The sequence below is a fragment of the Xenopus laevis genome, chromosome 4L, assembly GCF_017654675.1.
Source record: "Xenopus laevis strain J_2021 chromosome 4L, Xenopus_laevis_v10.1, whole genome shotgun sequence".
In the NCBI taxonomy this organism is placed as follows: domain Eukaryota; kingdom Metazoa; phylum Chordata; class Amphibia; order Anura; family Pipidae; genus Xenopus; species Xenopus laevis.
Genome location: NC_054377.1, coordinates 32,245,169 through 32,262,968, shown reverse-complemented (window position 1 = coordinate 32,262,968; position 17,800 = coordinate 32,245,169). Strand labels below are relative to the sequence as shown.

The 17,800-nt window shown below is 34.8% G+C and overlaps 1 protein-coding gene across 17 annotated transcripts in view; it reads right to left on the bottom strand.

Annotated features, from left to right (window-relative positions):
* Positions 1-17,800, bottom strand: part of LOC108713967 (neurexin-2-beta) — a 404,763-nt gene that overhangs the window by 74,064 nt on the left and 312,899 nt on the right. For all 17 annotated transcript variants that reach the window (XM_041590057.1, XM_018257736.2, XM_041590065.1 and 14 more), the window contains one exon: positions 6,670-6,851. In XM_041590057.1, the coding sequence (XP_041445991.1) occupies positions 6,670-6,851 (182 nt within the window). The remainder of the gene's footprint in view (positions 1-6,669; positions 6,852-17,800) is intronic.

Sequence of the window (17,800 nt, the reverse complement as noted above, 5' to 3'; positions counted from 1 at the left end):
GCATGACCATTTCCTAGCGATCTTTCGCTAGAGTTCATTTCTGCCTATCGAAACTTCGTTAGTACTCTTACGCCTTGGTCAATTTGAATAGGGCGTACATATAGGTTGTATGGACGTCTTTATTAGATGTTGGTGCAAATGCTTGAAGTGGCCACTTATTATTACTAATGTCCAAAGAAGCATAATAAAGACAAAAGAGATCCTCTAATGCCCTAGACATGGGCCCATCCTAAAACAAATGTGGCATGCCCTTTAAATGGTTTGGAAAGAAATTTTAACACAAATATCTAATGACTTTTGATGGCAATCACGCTTTACATTTTTTTTTAGCTTTTCCAACATACAGATTATGATGTCACTGACATAAATTTGAGGAGGATGTAGCTTCATCTTATCAGTTTGCCTGGTCTAAAGTGGCAAAGTAAACTCTGGTGAAAGAAGTAAACTTCTGTTATATTAGCACTTTAGTGAATTTGCGGAGTAGCGATAGTTTGTCTGAACGAAAATTCACCTGGCGATTGGGCGCGAAACTGCACTAGCAGCAGTCTCTTTCGCTAGCAACGGCCACTTTGCCCTTTAATAAATCTGCCCCAAAGTATCTTTCTAATACAGGTATAGGGTCCCTTATCTGGAAACTCGATATCCAGAAAGCTCTGTATTACGGAATGGCTGTCTCCCATAGACTCCATTTTATCCAAATAATCCAAATTTTTAAAAATGATTTCCTTTTTCTTTGTAATAATAAAACAGTAGCTTGTACTTGATCCAAACTAAGATATAATTAATCCTTATTGGAAGCAAAACCAGCCTATTGGGTTTATTTAATGTTTAAATTAATTTCTAGTAGACTTAAGGAATAAAGACCCAAATTACGGAAAGATCCGTTATCCAGAAAACCCCAGGTCCCGAGCATTCTGGATAACAGGTCCCATACCTGTATATATAAAAAAATTTAATATGGTTCAATGGTTTCAACATTTGTAATACGTGTATATTGTAAATTTGATTAGAACTATATTTTAAAAACAGTTTTTTGGGTGCAGATCACCATTAATATAAAAAAATATTGTATTTAAAGTCATTTCCTGTTATGTAGGTAAACTAAAATAGGACAAAGGTCCTTTAGTTCTCAAGGAGAAAGATTTTTTTTAATAACAAATTTGTATATGTGGGAATAACCCATGTCAAAATGGTGATCCAGTTGATTCAACAATGGATGAGGATTTACTACAATAGCTTAATTGCCTTTGAGAGGTTTCTCATTATTTATATAAACTGTGCAATTCCCATTTACTAATTATTTGTTACATTTGCATTAATGCATATAAAAAGAATACCCAATGATAACTTCAAGATGAAGTTAGAGAAACGCATCTAAATTCAAATACATGGTTTTATGGCCTAATCTTGCCCTTTACCTACTTTACTTTCTTCACAATACAACATTATAGATCACCGAAGAAAGGAAAATAAAAATGATGTATAAATTTAAGCGACTTAGTGCCAGTACATTTTCTGGACTGTTTATCTATTATTATCTTTAATAAATAAAAAAAAAAAGTAGCCAAAATAGAGTATTAAGGGTTAGAGAATTGCTGAGATAATATTATATCATATTCAATAAGCAATATAATGTAGATATTTCTGCATATTTAGTATATGGATAATACAATATTATGTTCTACATTGCAGTGCATAAAAACTGTTTGCAACTAACTACAGTCAGAAATGCCTTGATAAATATTAGTTTTACACAAGTTAAAGCTTGCATATACATTTCGTCTTTTCCATATATGGCTCTGCTAATTAAATTGCTTGTATATAAAGCATTATTACACAGTTAATGCCATGACATGAGATCAAAATTGCCATTTATAATAATGTTCTAAGGTGTTAGTATGTCGTGTTTGTTCTTAGATTTCCTGTATTTCCCAAGTGTCTCTTTTTTGAGGCGATAATCTCATTTTACTATAATCTTAATTTCTGGAAACCCAGAACCCTGAATTAACTGCTGTTAAAGTGCATCATTTCTTAAAAGCACACAGTATAGTGTTCTGTATAGACACATCAGGTTTTATGATTAAACAGATTAGAGCAGAAAATCCCACTTCCTTGTAGGTGCTGTAGTTGTCAGTTTTTCACATTATTATATTGTCAAATCTAACTTTCAAGAAGGCGCATTTTGAGGAACTCCCTGATTAGTGACAGTGCCTGTGGATTTTTTTACAGTGGCTGAGACAAGGAAGCACTCATGCTTCAGAGTAAGAAGAGTATCTAGAGAAAAGAGATCAGCAGGAACCACCAGAAAAACTCAGTGAGCATGGAATTATTTGATCATGTGCCAACAGACAAGCTCTGAATATATGAGAGGCACAGCATGACAAAAGCAATGATATCTCTTGCTGTTATAGATCTATATTAGCTCATAACAGCAGAAAGAACCCCAAATACCATGGAGACCTTGTCAGATGAGTTCTTTTAGCTAATCCAGTGCTCTAAAAGGCACCAGTACTAGCAACATCTGGCAATGTAGATTTAAATATCTGGGAAAAAACATATATTGCAAACTAATTTTTAACAGGGTTTATCTTAATAAATGTAAAATGTGTCTTTTGTGTTTACATCAACTTCTGCCCTAGGTTTTGGTAAATTACCCCTTATAACCAATGTTCCTTCTAACTCCTTCTTGGTTATTTTCACAAATAAATTCTTTTTAAACATTTATTTTTAAGAACGTTGTGCTCAGGTCAAAGTGTTGTTTTAATACAAAATTCTTTGTGCGTATCACAATTTGTTGTGTGTTCTGGCCTAAAAATTTGTGCTTGAGCTCAAGAGCACATAGCTTAGAGGGAACATTGCTTATAACTGATAACTCTACCACTTGTTGGCAGGCAGAGGGCAGACCCAATCTGGCTTCTGTCTACATTGTAGCCTCTCACATTCCGTTTAGCCATTTTGAAAATAGCGGTTTTCATTTACTACCATAGTGGGCGTGCAACTTTAATTTTTCTTTTTTCATTTAGCATGAAGAAAATGTACCTAAATTTCTACAAAATAAAAAGTATTTTTCAGTATTATTCAATGCTGAATAACAAGTGACAGTAAGTAGCAGCTAGCAATCTTTCATGTAAGAGAAGAAATATACAGATCATAATTGCAAAATGAACGTTTGGACATGTAGAGGTAGAGTTAACATAATTTGAATTCTCAAGCTTTTTCTATATGAAGTCTCAAATTGTGAGTGTTCACTTATTTATAAAAAAAAACTAAAAAACCAAGACCTTCATCACTAAACATGTGAGACAAACAAATCAAACATAGTGAAATCACATTTTGTCCTTTATTTTCAATGAGTCTGCCAAATTTTAAATTAATCTTAGATAACAATTCTAAACTGAAAAATAGCTTCAATTTTGAAAATACACTTCCCTTCTACATAATCACCACCTTTTTTATGCCATTTTTTTTCAGTGACGTTTTTGAGGTTTTTGTCTTTAATAAGATTTAAACATTTAAGAGGCAGATTTATTAAGGGTTGAATTGAAAATTTGAATTTTTAAATTAGAATTTCAAGTTTATTTTACTGTAATTGGACTAGGGAATAGTCCAAATTTGAATTTAAAAAACAAATTTGAAATTCAAATTTTGAAAATGTATCATGTACTGTCCCTTTAAGAATTGAAATTTGACTATTAGCCATCTAAAACCTGCGAATTTGTGCTTTAGCCTATGGGAGACCTCCTACAATCAATTTGGAGTCGTGAAGAGGAAAAAAAAAATTGCGTGTTGATCCTATTCACCCAAATTTAATAATTTAATAGATTTCAATTGGCGTTTTTACAAACTGCCATGAACTCTAAATTCGACCGTTGATAAATCTGCCCCATAGTATCGGAAATTCAAATTTGCGATTTTCGCTCCAAAGAACCTTTAATCATAGTAAAACTGCTTATTGTTTCAATAAACTTGGAATATTATAAATCTTGAATGTTAGCTTATTTATTTAAAAAATGGAAAAAAAGGCGACTGAATAAAACAAAGAAAAAAATCTTGATTGAATTGATATTTATCAATTCATCATTCATTTTCAGTGGGTCTACAAACTTTAAAAAAACATTAGAAAAACTCAAATGAAATTATAAGTGGGTTATTTAATAAGGTTTGTTATTTAATAAGGTTTTTCCACAAAATATCCTGTTTTGAGGGGTTTTTTGGGTCAAAACTTGAAATTTATTATACGCCAACCCTGGAAATAACTCGAGTCCAAAAATACACCATCTAAAACCTGTGAAGGTCATGTAGAAGACAATGGCAGAGGTCCCTTGTTCCATTTGAAAATGTTAATAGCCTGCATGATGTCGAGTTTTCTTTTGGAGGGTTTTGCCTGAAAACCCATTCAACTTGAATGATTTGAATTTTTTTGCCCAAAACTCGATTAATTAAAGTTTTCAGGTTTTGCGACTCATACTCGCAGAAACAAATTTTTTCCATTGGAGTTTTTTCTTAAATAAGAAACTATTCAAATTGTGAGTTCATTCAAGTATATTCAAGGTATAAAAAAACCTCTAACATTTGACCTTTGATAAATAACCGAAAATACTTTGGAGCACGCACTCAAATGAAGGCAATCTTCCACCAGGCAGTTGAAGTGAAACAATTTATTGTGTCCACAGCCTTACACATTTCGTGTTACAAACACTAAGGGGCAGCTTTATCAAGGGTCGAATTTAGAGGTGATGGGAGTTTTTCTTTAAACTCCCATCAACTCGAAATTTGAATATAAAAAAGACCAACCAAAATGTAAAAAAATCTAAATTTTTAAAATCGAGTGAATAGGCTGTATTCGATCATTCAAATCAAATTCAGATTATATTCGATTGAATTAGATTCAAAGTATTTTTTTAAAAAAACATTGATTTTTCAAAGTCCACCAAATGACTCCAAATAGGTTCTAGGAGGTCCCCTATAGGCTAAAACAGCAATTCGGCAGGTTTTAGATGGTGAATAGTCGAAGTTGGATTTTTAAAGAGACCGTACATAATAAATTTCGATATTTGAATTTTTGAATTATTTACAATTTCAAAGCGAATTTGGACTATTCCCTAGTCGAGGTACACTAAAATTAGCTCAAAATTTGAATTTAAAAATTTGATTATTCAATTCGACCCTTGATATATATGCCTCTTAGTCATCGGCTATAGCTTAAAGGGAAAAACTGGGCCAGATACATTTGAGGTTTAATAAGTGGGCTCCTTAATTTCCATGGGTCTAATTTATGAACCTTACTTTCACCAATCTGATCTCTTCTCCTCATATCTAATCCACCTCAGCCTCCACTTCTCATCATAATTTCCATATACATATATTTGAGGTGTCCTGCTAAAACTGTTTCCATTTTATCTCAGAAAATAGAGAGTTTCATTCCTGGTTTTAAATGCTGCCTATTCTGTTCTAAATAAAGTGCTATGTTTTCTGATGTCAAATAAATCCTCCCTGTATGCAGAGTTCCTTGCTATTTATCTGCTCTGTTGTGTTATGTATTTTTTGACTCTCTACCCACATGAATTTCTAAGTGCCTTTGGCATGCTGTGCAGTTTTAAGGCTTGCGCCTTATAATCTATTTCTGCACTGTAGAATGGGATGGAGTCCAATGCTCAACACAAAAAAATAATAACAAAAAAAATAATAGGTCTTGCTTAGCACTGGCGTTGGGTTTTTTTTTTTTCTGGTAAAAATCTGAAGTGCAGAATGAGATCCATTTACTCGTATAGCAGAAACACTAAGAAAGTCCAGGGATTAAGAAATGGATGTGAGTGTATGTATTTCTGAAGATATACCGATAAAACATCTAAGTATCCATGTTTTAGGTCTTGTAAAAAAACATTTTGCAGAGTTCCTTTGTAGACTTCTGTCAGGTGGTCCGTAAGCTTCTTCAACAAGACTGGTCTAAATTATTGTAAAGTATGATGGTATAAGAGGTTCAAATGAATCTGTTAAAGGGTCTGTTCACCTTCAAACAACTAGTTGTTTTCAGATAGATCACCAGAAATAACAACTTTTTCCAATGACTTTCTATTTTCTGTGTGACGGTTTTTCTAATATTGAAGTCTAAAGTGTCATTTCTCTCCTTCTGAAGCAGTTCTGGGAGGGGGGGGGGGGTCGCCGATCCTGTAAACTGTTCTAAATGGATACATTTAGTTGATACATTTCTTATCTTTGTCCCTGCTGAGCAGAATCTCTGAGTTTCATTACAGGCAGCTGTTAGAATTGATACAATTGTTGCTAATACTCCAGAGATGCTGCTGAGAAATGTATCAACTCAATGTTACAAAATTGTAACAGTTCAGAGTCTGCACCTGAATTACTGAGCTGCCAGACTGAAACACCAGAGACACTAACATTCACCTTTAAACTTAGATTTTAGAAAAAACTTAAATAAATAATGGAAAGTAACTGAAAAAAGTCTTTCTGGGGAACAATCTAAAAACAACTGAATTGAAAAAAGTGTTTGGAAGGTGAACAACCACTTTAATGATAAAATAGTCTATTCCTTATATAAGCAAATGGTTTTTGCTTATATAAGGAAGAGACTATTTTGTAAGTTAATTTTAAATGTTTTTTTTTATGTTCATGACTGTATGTGGCAATAGTATACAAGTATTTCCTTACTATGTGAAGCTGTAAGTAGTCTCCCAGACCAGAGGCACTATCCACTCTCAGTAAAACTGCATCCTTCTGTTGGGTGGTGAAACCAACTGCAAGCCGATCAGCTCTTGTACTTGGTCGATCATTTGGGGGCCAGGTATAGGTAATGAGTGCTCCTCCTTTCCCAAAAATGTAGGTGGTGCCAGCTGAAAAAAGAAGAGAAATAGAAATGAGTGTTGCAGAAATGAAAGTGTGTATTACAAAGAGTGGTTACTTGTTAGAATAAAAGATAGATATTAAAAGGGATCTCATGAACAAATGTAATTAAACAGCTGGGGAATATAAAAAACTGGACTTAGAACAATATAATTTACATACTGTGGTTAAAGGGATATAAAAAGACATAAAGGCAACCAAATATTTAACTAAATGAGTACAGAATACTGCAATTGCTATTTAGAGGATGAGTGTGTGTATTATATACTTGTTAATATAATATATTTAAATTCCAGAATCCTGTCTAGGGTCTCAAAATCCTATCTTTTAAACAGAGCCACTTTATCCAGATGTTTTAAGCATTCCAATGGTAGTACCTAGATGAAACAAATACTGTATTTTTCCCAATCCTGTTAGCCTGGAGAAGTCCTATTTCACATTTTCAAATTACAAATAGCTTTTGCTAGGTGAATTGCAATCAAGAATGCCTGCTAGGCCCTCATTTGTATTCCCTAGTAATTTCTGTGCCCTCTTCTCTTGAGTTATCTTTTCTGTGAGTAGCATATAATAGTTTGGACCTGCACAACAACAGAAGCTTTATTTAGTATGTTAGGCATTATTTGAAGGTGGGGTTTTGCAATTAAATTTTTTTCCTGTAAACATCAATTATACAGTGGAATAAATATACAGTAGCAGTGTGTATTGTTTACAGGAAGGAATTTATACATGTAAGCAAATTCACATTCTGAAGTGGACATTTAAGAACCTAAAGTGTGGGCACTGGCATATTTAATGCAGTACTAAAATGCACAAAATTGTCACACAAAACTGCCAATTAACTAAGCACTTGCTCTGTACCTGTAGGGAGGTGAAAGTTAAATGATGTAGCATAAGAAGCAGAGGGGATCACTCACAGGTTCAAAGCCCTGTACTTAACATCTTCAGAGTTGTAGTCATAAAATATGCTACCATAGACAGACCAGATGTAAGTTTCAGTCTAGGAGACTCAGATACCACCTCTGTAGATATTTCTTTTTTCTTTTTTGCTTTCCTCTGGGTCAGCTAAGTTAGACTCTAAGATTAGGTTAAATGAGAATGTCAAATGGAGAAATGTACAGGTGGATGCTGATAAATATTTTAGGCACTGCATGATATTATTTGGTCTTAGCACCACTCAGGCCATGTGCTATCTTAGAGGCTGGTTTGAGTTATATTATACAGACTATTTCAGATGCAGTCTCTGTTATACCATGGAAAGCCCACCCTATACTAGATGCTGGTTCTTCACTGCATACCTCCCAACATTTTGGAAGTAAAAAGAGGGACAAAAAAATTTATCTAAACTGTGTTTTTGTGTCTCAAAATTGTTACAAAGTATCTTATTTGCACCTGTTAGCTGTTCTTGGCTCTCTGCTAAAAGCCAATTAAGTGAGAAACTTTGTTTCTTTTTCTGGCTGTTCAGTGCAGAGAAAAGAGGGACTTTCCAGTACAAATGAGGGACTGCGGGTTGAGCTGTCAAAAGAGGGACTGTCCCTCCGAAAAAGGGACAGTTGGGAGGTATGTCACTGCACTATGTAGGTATTGTGCTGTATCATATGATAACACTGTGCTATACCATACATGTACTACTATACTGGCAATACTGAGCTATATCAGATGTCATGCTGAAACTAGGGATAGGCAGAAGAGGCATCTGGCCAGGGTGAAAAGTGCAGAAATTATTTAGTGTAAGTGTAGTGCAGATCTATTGCACAAATCCAGTCAATAACAGTGTCAATTAGCCTGTGCCTTTCACATATTATTTCAGACTACATATAATAGTTCGGTAGTAGCCCTGAGTTATACAATACATGGCATGTACTGGCCCAATATTGAAGATAATAGGTTACGGTAAATTAAATGCTGGTCCTGTTGTAAAATAGAAGCCATCTGTATCAGATGCTGTTTTTATAGAATACAAACAATATGCTATATTAAGGGGGTTATTTACTAAACCTGAAATTTATCTGGTCAGGCTTTTTAGGGCAAAGTCGAATTTTTCATGAAAAAAACTAAAATTTTTCTCTATTTTTTTTATTATACCACCATGTGGCAAAAAGCCAGAATCTGAAATTCCGCCCTCTCAGACCTGTCAAGGTCCTGTATAAGTCAACGGTAGAGGCACCAATGTCAATTTGAAGTTATTGTGGTTTGCGCTGGGTTTAGCCCGAAAAGCCAAAAAATTCAGGGGTTTCAGGCAAAACCCCGAAAAAATCAAGACATTCGGGGAAAAAAAGTCAGAAAAAATCAGATTTTCACTTGATTTTATTGGGGTTTTCTCCAGATCCAATTAATTCGAGTTTTTAAATGAATAAATAAGGTCAAATTGGGCATGGGAGTTTGGTCGGGGTTTTTATAATAAAATAATGAGATAAACTCTGTGTTTTGTAAATAACCCCCTAAATGTTGGCCCTGTGTAATACAGACAAAAACGAGACGCCGGCGCCGTTTCGCGAATTTCGCAATTTTCCGGCGTAACGAAACGGCGCAAATACGCCCATCACTACATATAGGCCATCAGATATATTAGACCCCGTGCTATATAACATATTAGCCCTTTTCTTTATTGAGGCTGACCATGTATAATAGAATGCGAAACTTGTGCTACTATAAATCAGATGCTGTACCTGTTTTATAGACTACAGGTCTTGGGCTAAATTGAATGCTGGTCATGTGTTATAGAATACAGACCACTGATTAAGTAAGATGGTTGTTTTCAAGATTACTCAGCAAATCTAGTTGCTTTAGACTTATTAGAGGTATGGGACCTGTAATCCAGAATGTTTGGGACCTGGGGTTTTCCGGATAACGGATCTTTCCAGAATTTTGGATATTTATACCTTAAGTCTATTAGAAAATCATGTAAATATCTAATAAACCCAATAAGTTGGTTTTGCTTTCAGTAAGGATTCATTATATCTTAGTTAGGATCAAGTACAAGGTACTGTTTTATTATTACAAAGAATTATTTGATTATAATAGAGTCTATCGGAGATGGCCTTTCCGTAATTCAGAGCTTTACGCATAATGGGTTTCTGGATAACGGATCCCATCCCTGTACTAGATAATGCTGGTCATTTGTTATTCAATACAGGATATTTCATCATGAAATCAGCCCTGTGTTATATTTAATATTTTGTTATAACACGCAGGCCCTGATTAATATCAGGCAGCTTTGTGTTGTAAATTGCTGTCCTATGTTATACCATATTGTTCTGTGCTATATCATTTCTTGATTCATGGAAGAAGATGCATCTGTACGTTTGTAATTTTGACATTGTGTTATATGTGAAAATTACAGTCTACTTTGCTTTATGCTGTAAAGCTTTTTGTTACTGCTTTATACTCTTTCGAAATTAAATTGCCTTTGCATCCTTAAAAGCAGCCTAGTACTTCAGTACTCCTACAGAATAATCACCTCCATGATAAAAACCCATAGAGTGTAACCACTTTTCCATAATAGAATCCTCCCCAGTTAATTAGTTGCCCCTGTTGTGAGCACTGAGAATTGGGGAAAGAACTTAGTTTTTAATTAAAAAATGATAACGAGCACTAATTTCACACTGCAAGAAGAAAATGGGAAGGGAGGGGAGATAGAAATGAAATATAAGTTGTGAACAATGTCAGCAAAAAATGAGACAGTTTAGATTTTTTATAAAATATTGATGTCTCATAAACAAAGCAGAATTATGTAAGACTGGATATTAAATAGGAATCATTAGAGAAGGGAACATACTCCTTATATTGGTAATGGGTGACAGCCAGGGAATAGTGTAGCTGATAATCACCTACCCATGATTAGGGATGTAGCGAACCGCCGATAATGTGTTCGCGAACGCCGTTCGCGAACACCGGCAAAAAATGCGAACAGTTCGCGAACAGTTCGCGAACTTCGAACATCCGAAAATCGTTCGATTCGAACGATCGAAGGATTTTAATCGTTCGATCGAACGATTTTCGTTCGAATCGAATGAAAATCGTTCGATTTTAGCGACCGAATGGTCGAATGGTCGAACGATTTTGACGCGAACGCCTATTGGCGAACGTCGCGCGACGTTCGCGAACTTGCGGCGGACGCGAACAGCCGATGTTCGCGCGAACAAGTTCGCCGCAGAACAGTCCGCGACATCCCTACCCATGATCAGTGCAATCAGTTATAGGTGTAGGTGTTTCTCATAGGAATAAATGGGTGGGCTGGTGAAAATTTAGTAGAATGCCCACTCGTCATACTGAAAAATGTTTAGGTGCCAAGACTTGTGCAAGTTATGCTTAATTACCAAATGCAAATCAAAAGAAGTAACAGCAATCAAAATGATCTTACAAATTGTCAGCACCACAATACTTCTCCCTTTATTTCTGTTATAATGGGCCAGTTTTAATTTGAAGAGAAAACATATCCATGCAGTTCCAAATTTCTTCATAGGCTTCTACTGAGCTTTTAGTAGATAAACTATGCGGTCTGCCCCCCCCCCCCCCCCGCGGAGGTGCAGGCTGATAGAACCACACTCTGATTGGGGGAAACAATAGTATTCTGTAAAGAAACCATCCCTTGTGAGCGTTACTGGTAGGGTGCTCCCAGGGCAAGCAGCTATGTTGGGACACAAGCATATGCATAATGAGTTATTACACAATTCAGCACTAGCAGAGTAACTGAAATATGTAAGATCATCCAAGGTTCCACTTGAGATAGATTTTACAAGATTTTGCGGCATATTTATCAAAGCATGAAAAGACATTTCTCCTGGGAATTATTTTTGAGAATTAATACTCCAAAAGCCTGCACAAGTGGATATTATATATTTTTGTTTTTTCCACCTTTGATAAACATTTCCCATGAAATGCTTGATTGACAAGACCAGTCTTGTGTAATGTAGTTCTACTGAGAGCATATGCGCTTTTCGGTTATCACCCTTTATATTGTAGTGATTTTTGAGACTATTGGTATGGGACATGTTTTCTGGAAACCCATTATCCAGAAAGCTCCAAATTACGGAAATGCTATCTCCTATAGACTCCATTTTATACAAATAATTCAGATTTTTAAAAAATGATTTCCCTTTTCTTTGTAGTAATAAAACAGTAGCTTACTTGATCCACACTTCTTTTAATTAATCCTTATTGGAATCAAATGTAGCCCATTGGGTTTGTCTGCTAGAGTGACAAACTTTGACCCTTGATAAATCTGCCCCTAAATGTCAGTGTCCCTGTTTATAAACCTTAAGGGTGTTTTTTTTTACTAAACATTAGAGTCTATGTGCATTTTCACAGTGAAACGTGGTAAAATATTTTGCTCATCCCTAATTGTGCACATTTTGATTTTTTTTTGATTTGTATATTGTATGTTGGCATATGGCAACTATTAGGGGCAAATTAGAGGAATTACCTTTTTTATTACAGTGAGATTAAATTTTTGATGATAACTTTAAAAATATTGTTAAAAGGGTGGTTTACCTTTAAGTTAACTTTTAGTATGTTATAGAAATGCTTATTCTAAGCAACTTTTCAACTGGCCTTCAATTTTTCTTTTTTTTCTTTTTTTTTTATAGTTTTTGAATTATTTCCCTTCTTCTTATTACTCTTTCCAGCTTTCTAAGTGGGGTCACTGACACCATCTAAAAACAAACGCCTTGTAAGGCAACAAATTGTTGTTATCACTACTTTTTATTACTCATCTTTCTATTCAGACCTTCTCTTATTCATATTCCAGCCTCTGTTTCAAATCAATGCATGGTTGCTAGGGTAATTTGCACCCTAGGTACCAGATTGCTGAAATTGCAAACTGCACAGTTGTGAAATAAATAGCTCAAAAAAGTACTCAAAAACTGCAAATTATAAAAAATGAAAACCAATTGCAAATTGTATCACACTCTACATCATACCAAAAGTTAAGAAAGTAAATGTGAAGGAAATAATGAATTCATTGTTCTAATGAAAAGTAAAACCCTATTTTCTATTCAACATAGAAAAGGAAGATATCTGTAGTTGTTGAAAATAAATTGCTAAAAGCTACATATCACTAAGGGGCAGATTTATCAAGGGTCGACGTGAATTTGAGGGAATTTTCAAAGTAAAGAAATTCGAAATTTTGGATACTTCGACCATCGAATAGGATACTACGAATTCGAATTTACTTCGAATTTGATTCGAAGTAAAACAGTTTGAATATTTGAATATTCGAAGTACTGTCTCTTTAAAAAAACTTGACTTCAATAGTTCGCCAAATTAAACCTGCCGAAGTGCTATGTTACGGGGACCTTCTAATGCATTTTTCTAAGTTTTTTGTAGTCAAAGTAAAATCGTTCAATCGATCGCTGAAATTTTACTTTGACCACAAAACAGTCGAATTCGGTAAAAAAACGTTGAATTCTATATTCAAATTCAAATTATTTAAATTCGATGGTCAAATTTTGAAGTATTTTTTACTTCGAAATTCTACCCTTGATAAATCTGCCCTTAAGTCTGAGAGAAATAGAAAGCACAATATTCATTCAAACTTCTGCTGTCTACAGGAAAATAAATCAAAGATTTAATGCTAGAATTTGAGCTTGACTAGTTTTATTATTAGGACTAGAGTATACCACTCCATTGTTTTAAATTTCTAACCTCACCATTTTCCCGTACACTGGTATGTGCCTGATAATCAGTGACCTGGATATAGATTGTAAATGGTCACACTTTTCTACTTTCATCAGTGTCTGGCTGATTTCCTGCTTCTAGCATTCGAAGAGCAGAGAGGAAGGTAAAAAGGACAACCAGATGAAGGAGGGGGGCATTATTATGGAAAAGAGGAGAGTGTGTGAGAGAGAGAAAAAATAGTGAGCCTGGAAAGGTTGCCGCTTGCCATTTTTTATCTTCAGGTTGAAGGTATATTGAGATTCCTTGTCTGGATGTTACTTAAATGAAAGTTGCCCTAACGTTTTTGACAGGGCTATGATGAGCACTGGACAATTAATTTATCATTTGGACTTTACAAAGTTCTTTTTATTGTTTTTCATATTAATAGTAAGGCTCACTAGGCAGAAAACCTGGTCATAAGGCTGTACACTAGACTAAGAATGGCTTCTTCTTCCCAAAAAGTGATTTAGCAAGTAGAGGATCACACTAGACAAAGGGTACTTTCAATTAATGATTATTCCAAGGCAATTCACTGCAAACCTTTATTTGCTGCAACAGCAGCTCAGCAATACTCTAATTATACTTAAACTTGCACTAGTTGCGATTCCACCATTTCTTTGCTGTTATTTTGAGTGAATCCAAAACTACCCCAAGTGGATGATGCATTTCCTGCCACAAAATGTGTAGTACAATAGTCAGTGGAAGGTTCCAGTAATTTCCTTTCCACTAAGCAATAAAAAATAACGCAAGATCACTTTTTTTCCATTTTCACTTGTGATCCCTTGATAATATATTAAGGGACAAAAGGTGACTACTGTCCTATATGGGATGTAATGGTGCAAAACCAGAAAGAGAAGAACCTGATTTTCTCTTCATATGTATAAATAATCAATAAAAAATATTAGGCTCATCCTTGTAAATCAAGGCTCTTGGATCTATACTGGTATGATTACACGTCTCTGTATCTCCCTGGCAACCAGTGGGGCATTATAATCACTGTCCCTAAGTTGAATATGAAGAGAAACAGTAAAAAATAAGATTAATCAATTCTAAAACCAATGTACTCTCTACTATCACTCTTCTATGGCTCTATCTCAAGATCTCAAGCTCTCTCTTTCTCTTTTATTGCCCCCATCTCTCTCTCTCTCTCTCTCTCTCTCTCTCTCTCTCTCTCTCTCTCTCTCTCTATATATATATGTATGTATATATATATATATATATATATATATATATAAATACACAGTATATATATACAGTATATATATATATATATATATATATATATATATATATATATATATATATATATATATATATATATACACACACACACCTGTATAGCCATTATTTGTGTTCTGATCGGAACGGTTAATGCAGTTTGAAATGCAGAGTGAACTAACATTTTACTCATAACACAGTGAAATACATTTGGTGCAGTACTCTGCAAGGAAAACTTGTCAATGTATGATAAGGGAATCCCACAGGCTAAGCACAGCTGTAAAGTGTATTTGACAAGTTTACTCTATAACTCATTGCACTGTAATGCAAAATACAAATGTATTTCACACACTTGTATGGGTGATATGCACAAAGTCAACTTTACTGTATTACAATCAGTAAGAACTCTGCACCAAGCTCAATACAATGTTCTCTTTGTATGTCTGGAGAAATAAGTCCAGTATTACTAGTTTGTCAGTGGATACATCAAGCTTAATGTATTTTGACTTGTATTATTGGCAATACTAATATGCACACAGAAAGACTTTACTGTTTTACTTGGCTACTGCACAGTATTTTAATTCAATAATAAAATGTGTATGTTGCCACTATGTGGACGTTAACCAAGTTGCTGTAAACCAAAATGATTAGCCTTTATTGCAGCACATCTGCAGCAGTATATATATACAAGAACAAGTCCTGGCTGCCTTGGTTAGTGTGACTGTGTAATCATGGTTCTTTTGCTCTTCCTCATTCATTCACATCTCTCTTCTTCCTCTTAGCCTTGCTACCACCTCACCATAGAGATGCCAGGGGCTACAGAATGGGACTTCTCACACATGTGCTATTCCCCTTGCTATCTCTCCCATGTGTTGTACCAGACTGCACATAACTCCTTGGGTTTTGCACATTTTGTGTTCTTGGATCTAACCCGATCCTCCATAATGGTTTCCTTAATTGGTTTGACCATTTAGGTCACCACTCAAACAAACTTTCTGGAGCTGTCCATGTTATCTAGCATACTTGTTTTACCCTTGCAAGCTTCATATATTTAATTCAACACACTTGCTATTCCTATGTATGTCAGCCTGCTCCATCTACACCCATACTGGAGAAACACCAGCTTCAAGGCTGTAAAATGTCCACTTGACGTTACTAAAGCCAAAGAGGCTCTTGCTCTATCCCAACCTTTTTGGTAATAGGATGTCCCCCTCTCTAGAAACATCCCAGGACATTCCCAACTATGGCTAGCTATAGGAGTTGCTGCCTGTGCCAAAACTGCAAAATTCTAATTAACCATAGCATATGTAAAAAAGATAATTTACCCAGGTACTATTGAAAATCATCTTCTAAGCATTTTGCCACAGTCTCGTCAATTCACAGCTTAATAGGTACCTCAAGTTAAGAATCATACCCGAGTAAGTCTAGTTCAGTAGAAATTCCTAGCTGTTTACAAATAGCTATTGTATGTTATTGCAAATATAATCCCATGACCTCCTTATGAAAGAAAATACAACTTTTTCATATATATATAGATATATACCTTTCATGTTAAATGGGGCATAAAAACTTACAGCACATGAAGCAGTGATAGTGTCCCTGTAAATTACTATTTGCTTGCAGTAACCATGGCAATCAGCCAGTAATTTGAATGGAAGGGTGGAAGATGAATAGCTCAGGGCCCCAAACAGTAAGTTTAGAAATAAAAAAAAAAATTATAATAATCATAACAATAAAAGCACAGTCTTCACCGTAAATCTGTTTCTGGTTGCTAGGATATACACAACTAGAGTCATTTTAAGTTCAGAAACTGGAAGACAAATAATTAAATCCACATATGATAGAAATTACTGTAAATACAAGGATGTTTTAACTACCTTGTCTGCAAGATATACGTTATTTAATGTGAACCCTGCCCAAACTGTAATTAAGGATTACAGTGTAATGAATGCTCCCAAGCTTTTTACTCAAAATGCCCCTCATTACAATTGCATTGCAGCTGGGAATTTCTGCACTGATTCTGCTGACATATACAATGGCCATTTCATGTTGCTGAAAAATTATTAAAAAACAATGGGGAAATTCACGCAACATCAAAAAACACTGAAGTCAATGGACATTTTCCTGCAGCAAACTTTCCTGCACAAACTACATTTCAATGGAGTTTTTTTTGCAGCAACTTTTTTCACATAAAATACATTGGTGTCAATAATCCACTTTTTTCCACTATTGATAAAAAAAAAATTGAAAATAAATTTGCCTCCATGGATTTGTTTTTATCATTTGCCTCTGACTAAACTTTGGGGTATGCTTGTGCTGACCATGCTTAATATTTAATATGTACATTCTTTCTTATTGTTGTGCACTAAACAGGGCAATGTTTTAAGTCATATTTAATATCCAGGTCTTTTAAGCAAAATCAAAACAATTCACTGGTCCAATAAGAAGCCTTTGAATGAGCTGCTGCTTATCTCACTGCCTAACAAAGGCATCATGTGGGGGCAGGAATGAGTTTCTTTATACAGAGGGCTTATCAGTGATCTGATGTATTATTTTGAGTGTGCTCTGGCGGAAGTATAATTTACATTTATTTCAATTTCAGGTTTTTTTCCTGTTTAGTGAAAGAAATAATAAAATCCATGCCCCATGTTTGTGTGATATTATAATTATATGAAGCTCCTGAAAAGGGAAATTGGGCCGTGTAAACTATTGCTGACAATACACATTTGAAATGAAGAGTTTTTTAGTGAGTACGTAATTCAACTGCTTTGTTTGAGCATGATGGAGGCTGCCTGGGGATATGTATTGTGCTGCAGTTTTTGAGGTTTCTTTGTGTTTGTTTTCTGTGCTTGCTAACAGATTTATCTTCTACTATGAACTGTATTATGGGATTGTGAAATATTTATTTAGAACCAATAAACGTCTGCAGGGGCAGCAACTGCTACCTGTAACCCTGAGGCACATATGGCTAAATTTATAAAGCTGTGTATAATATTTTACATAGAAAAAAGTGTAAAATTGTATTTAAAAAGCTCATATATATACATCATATATAATTTACTTTGTT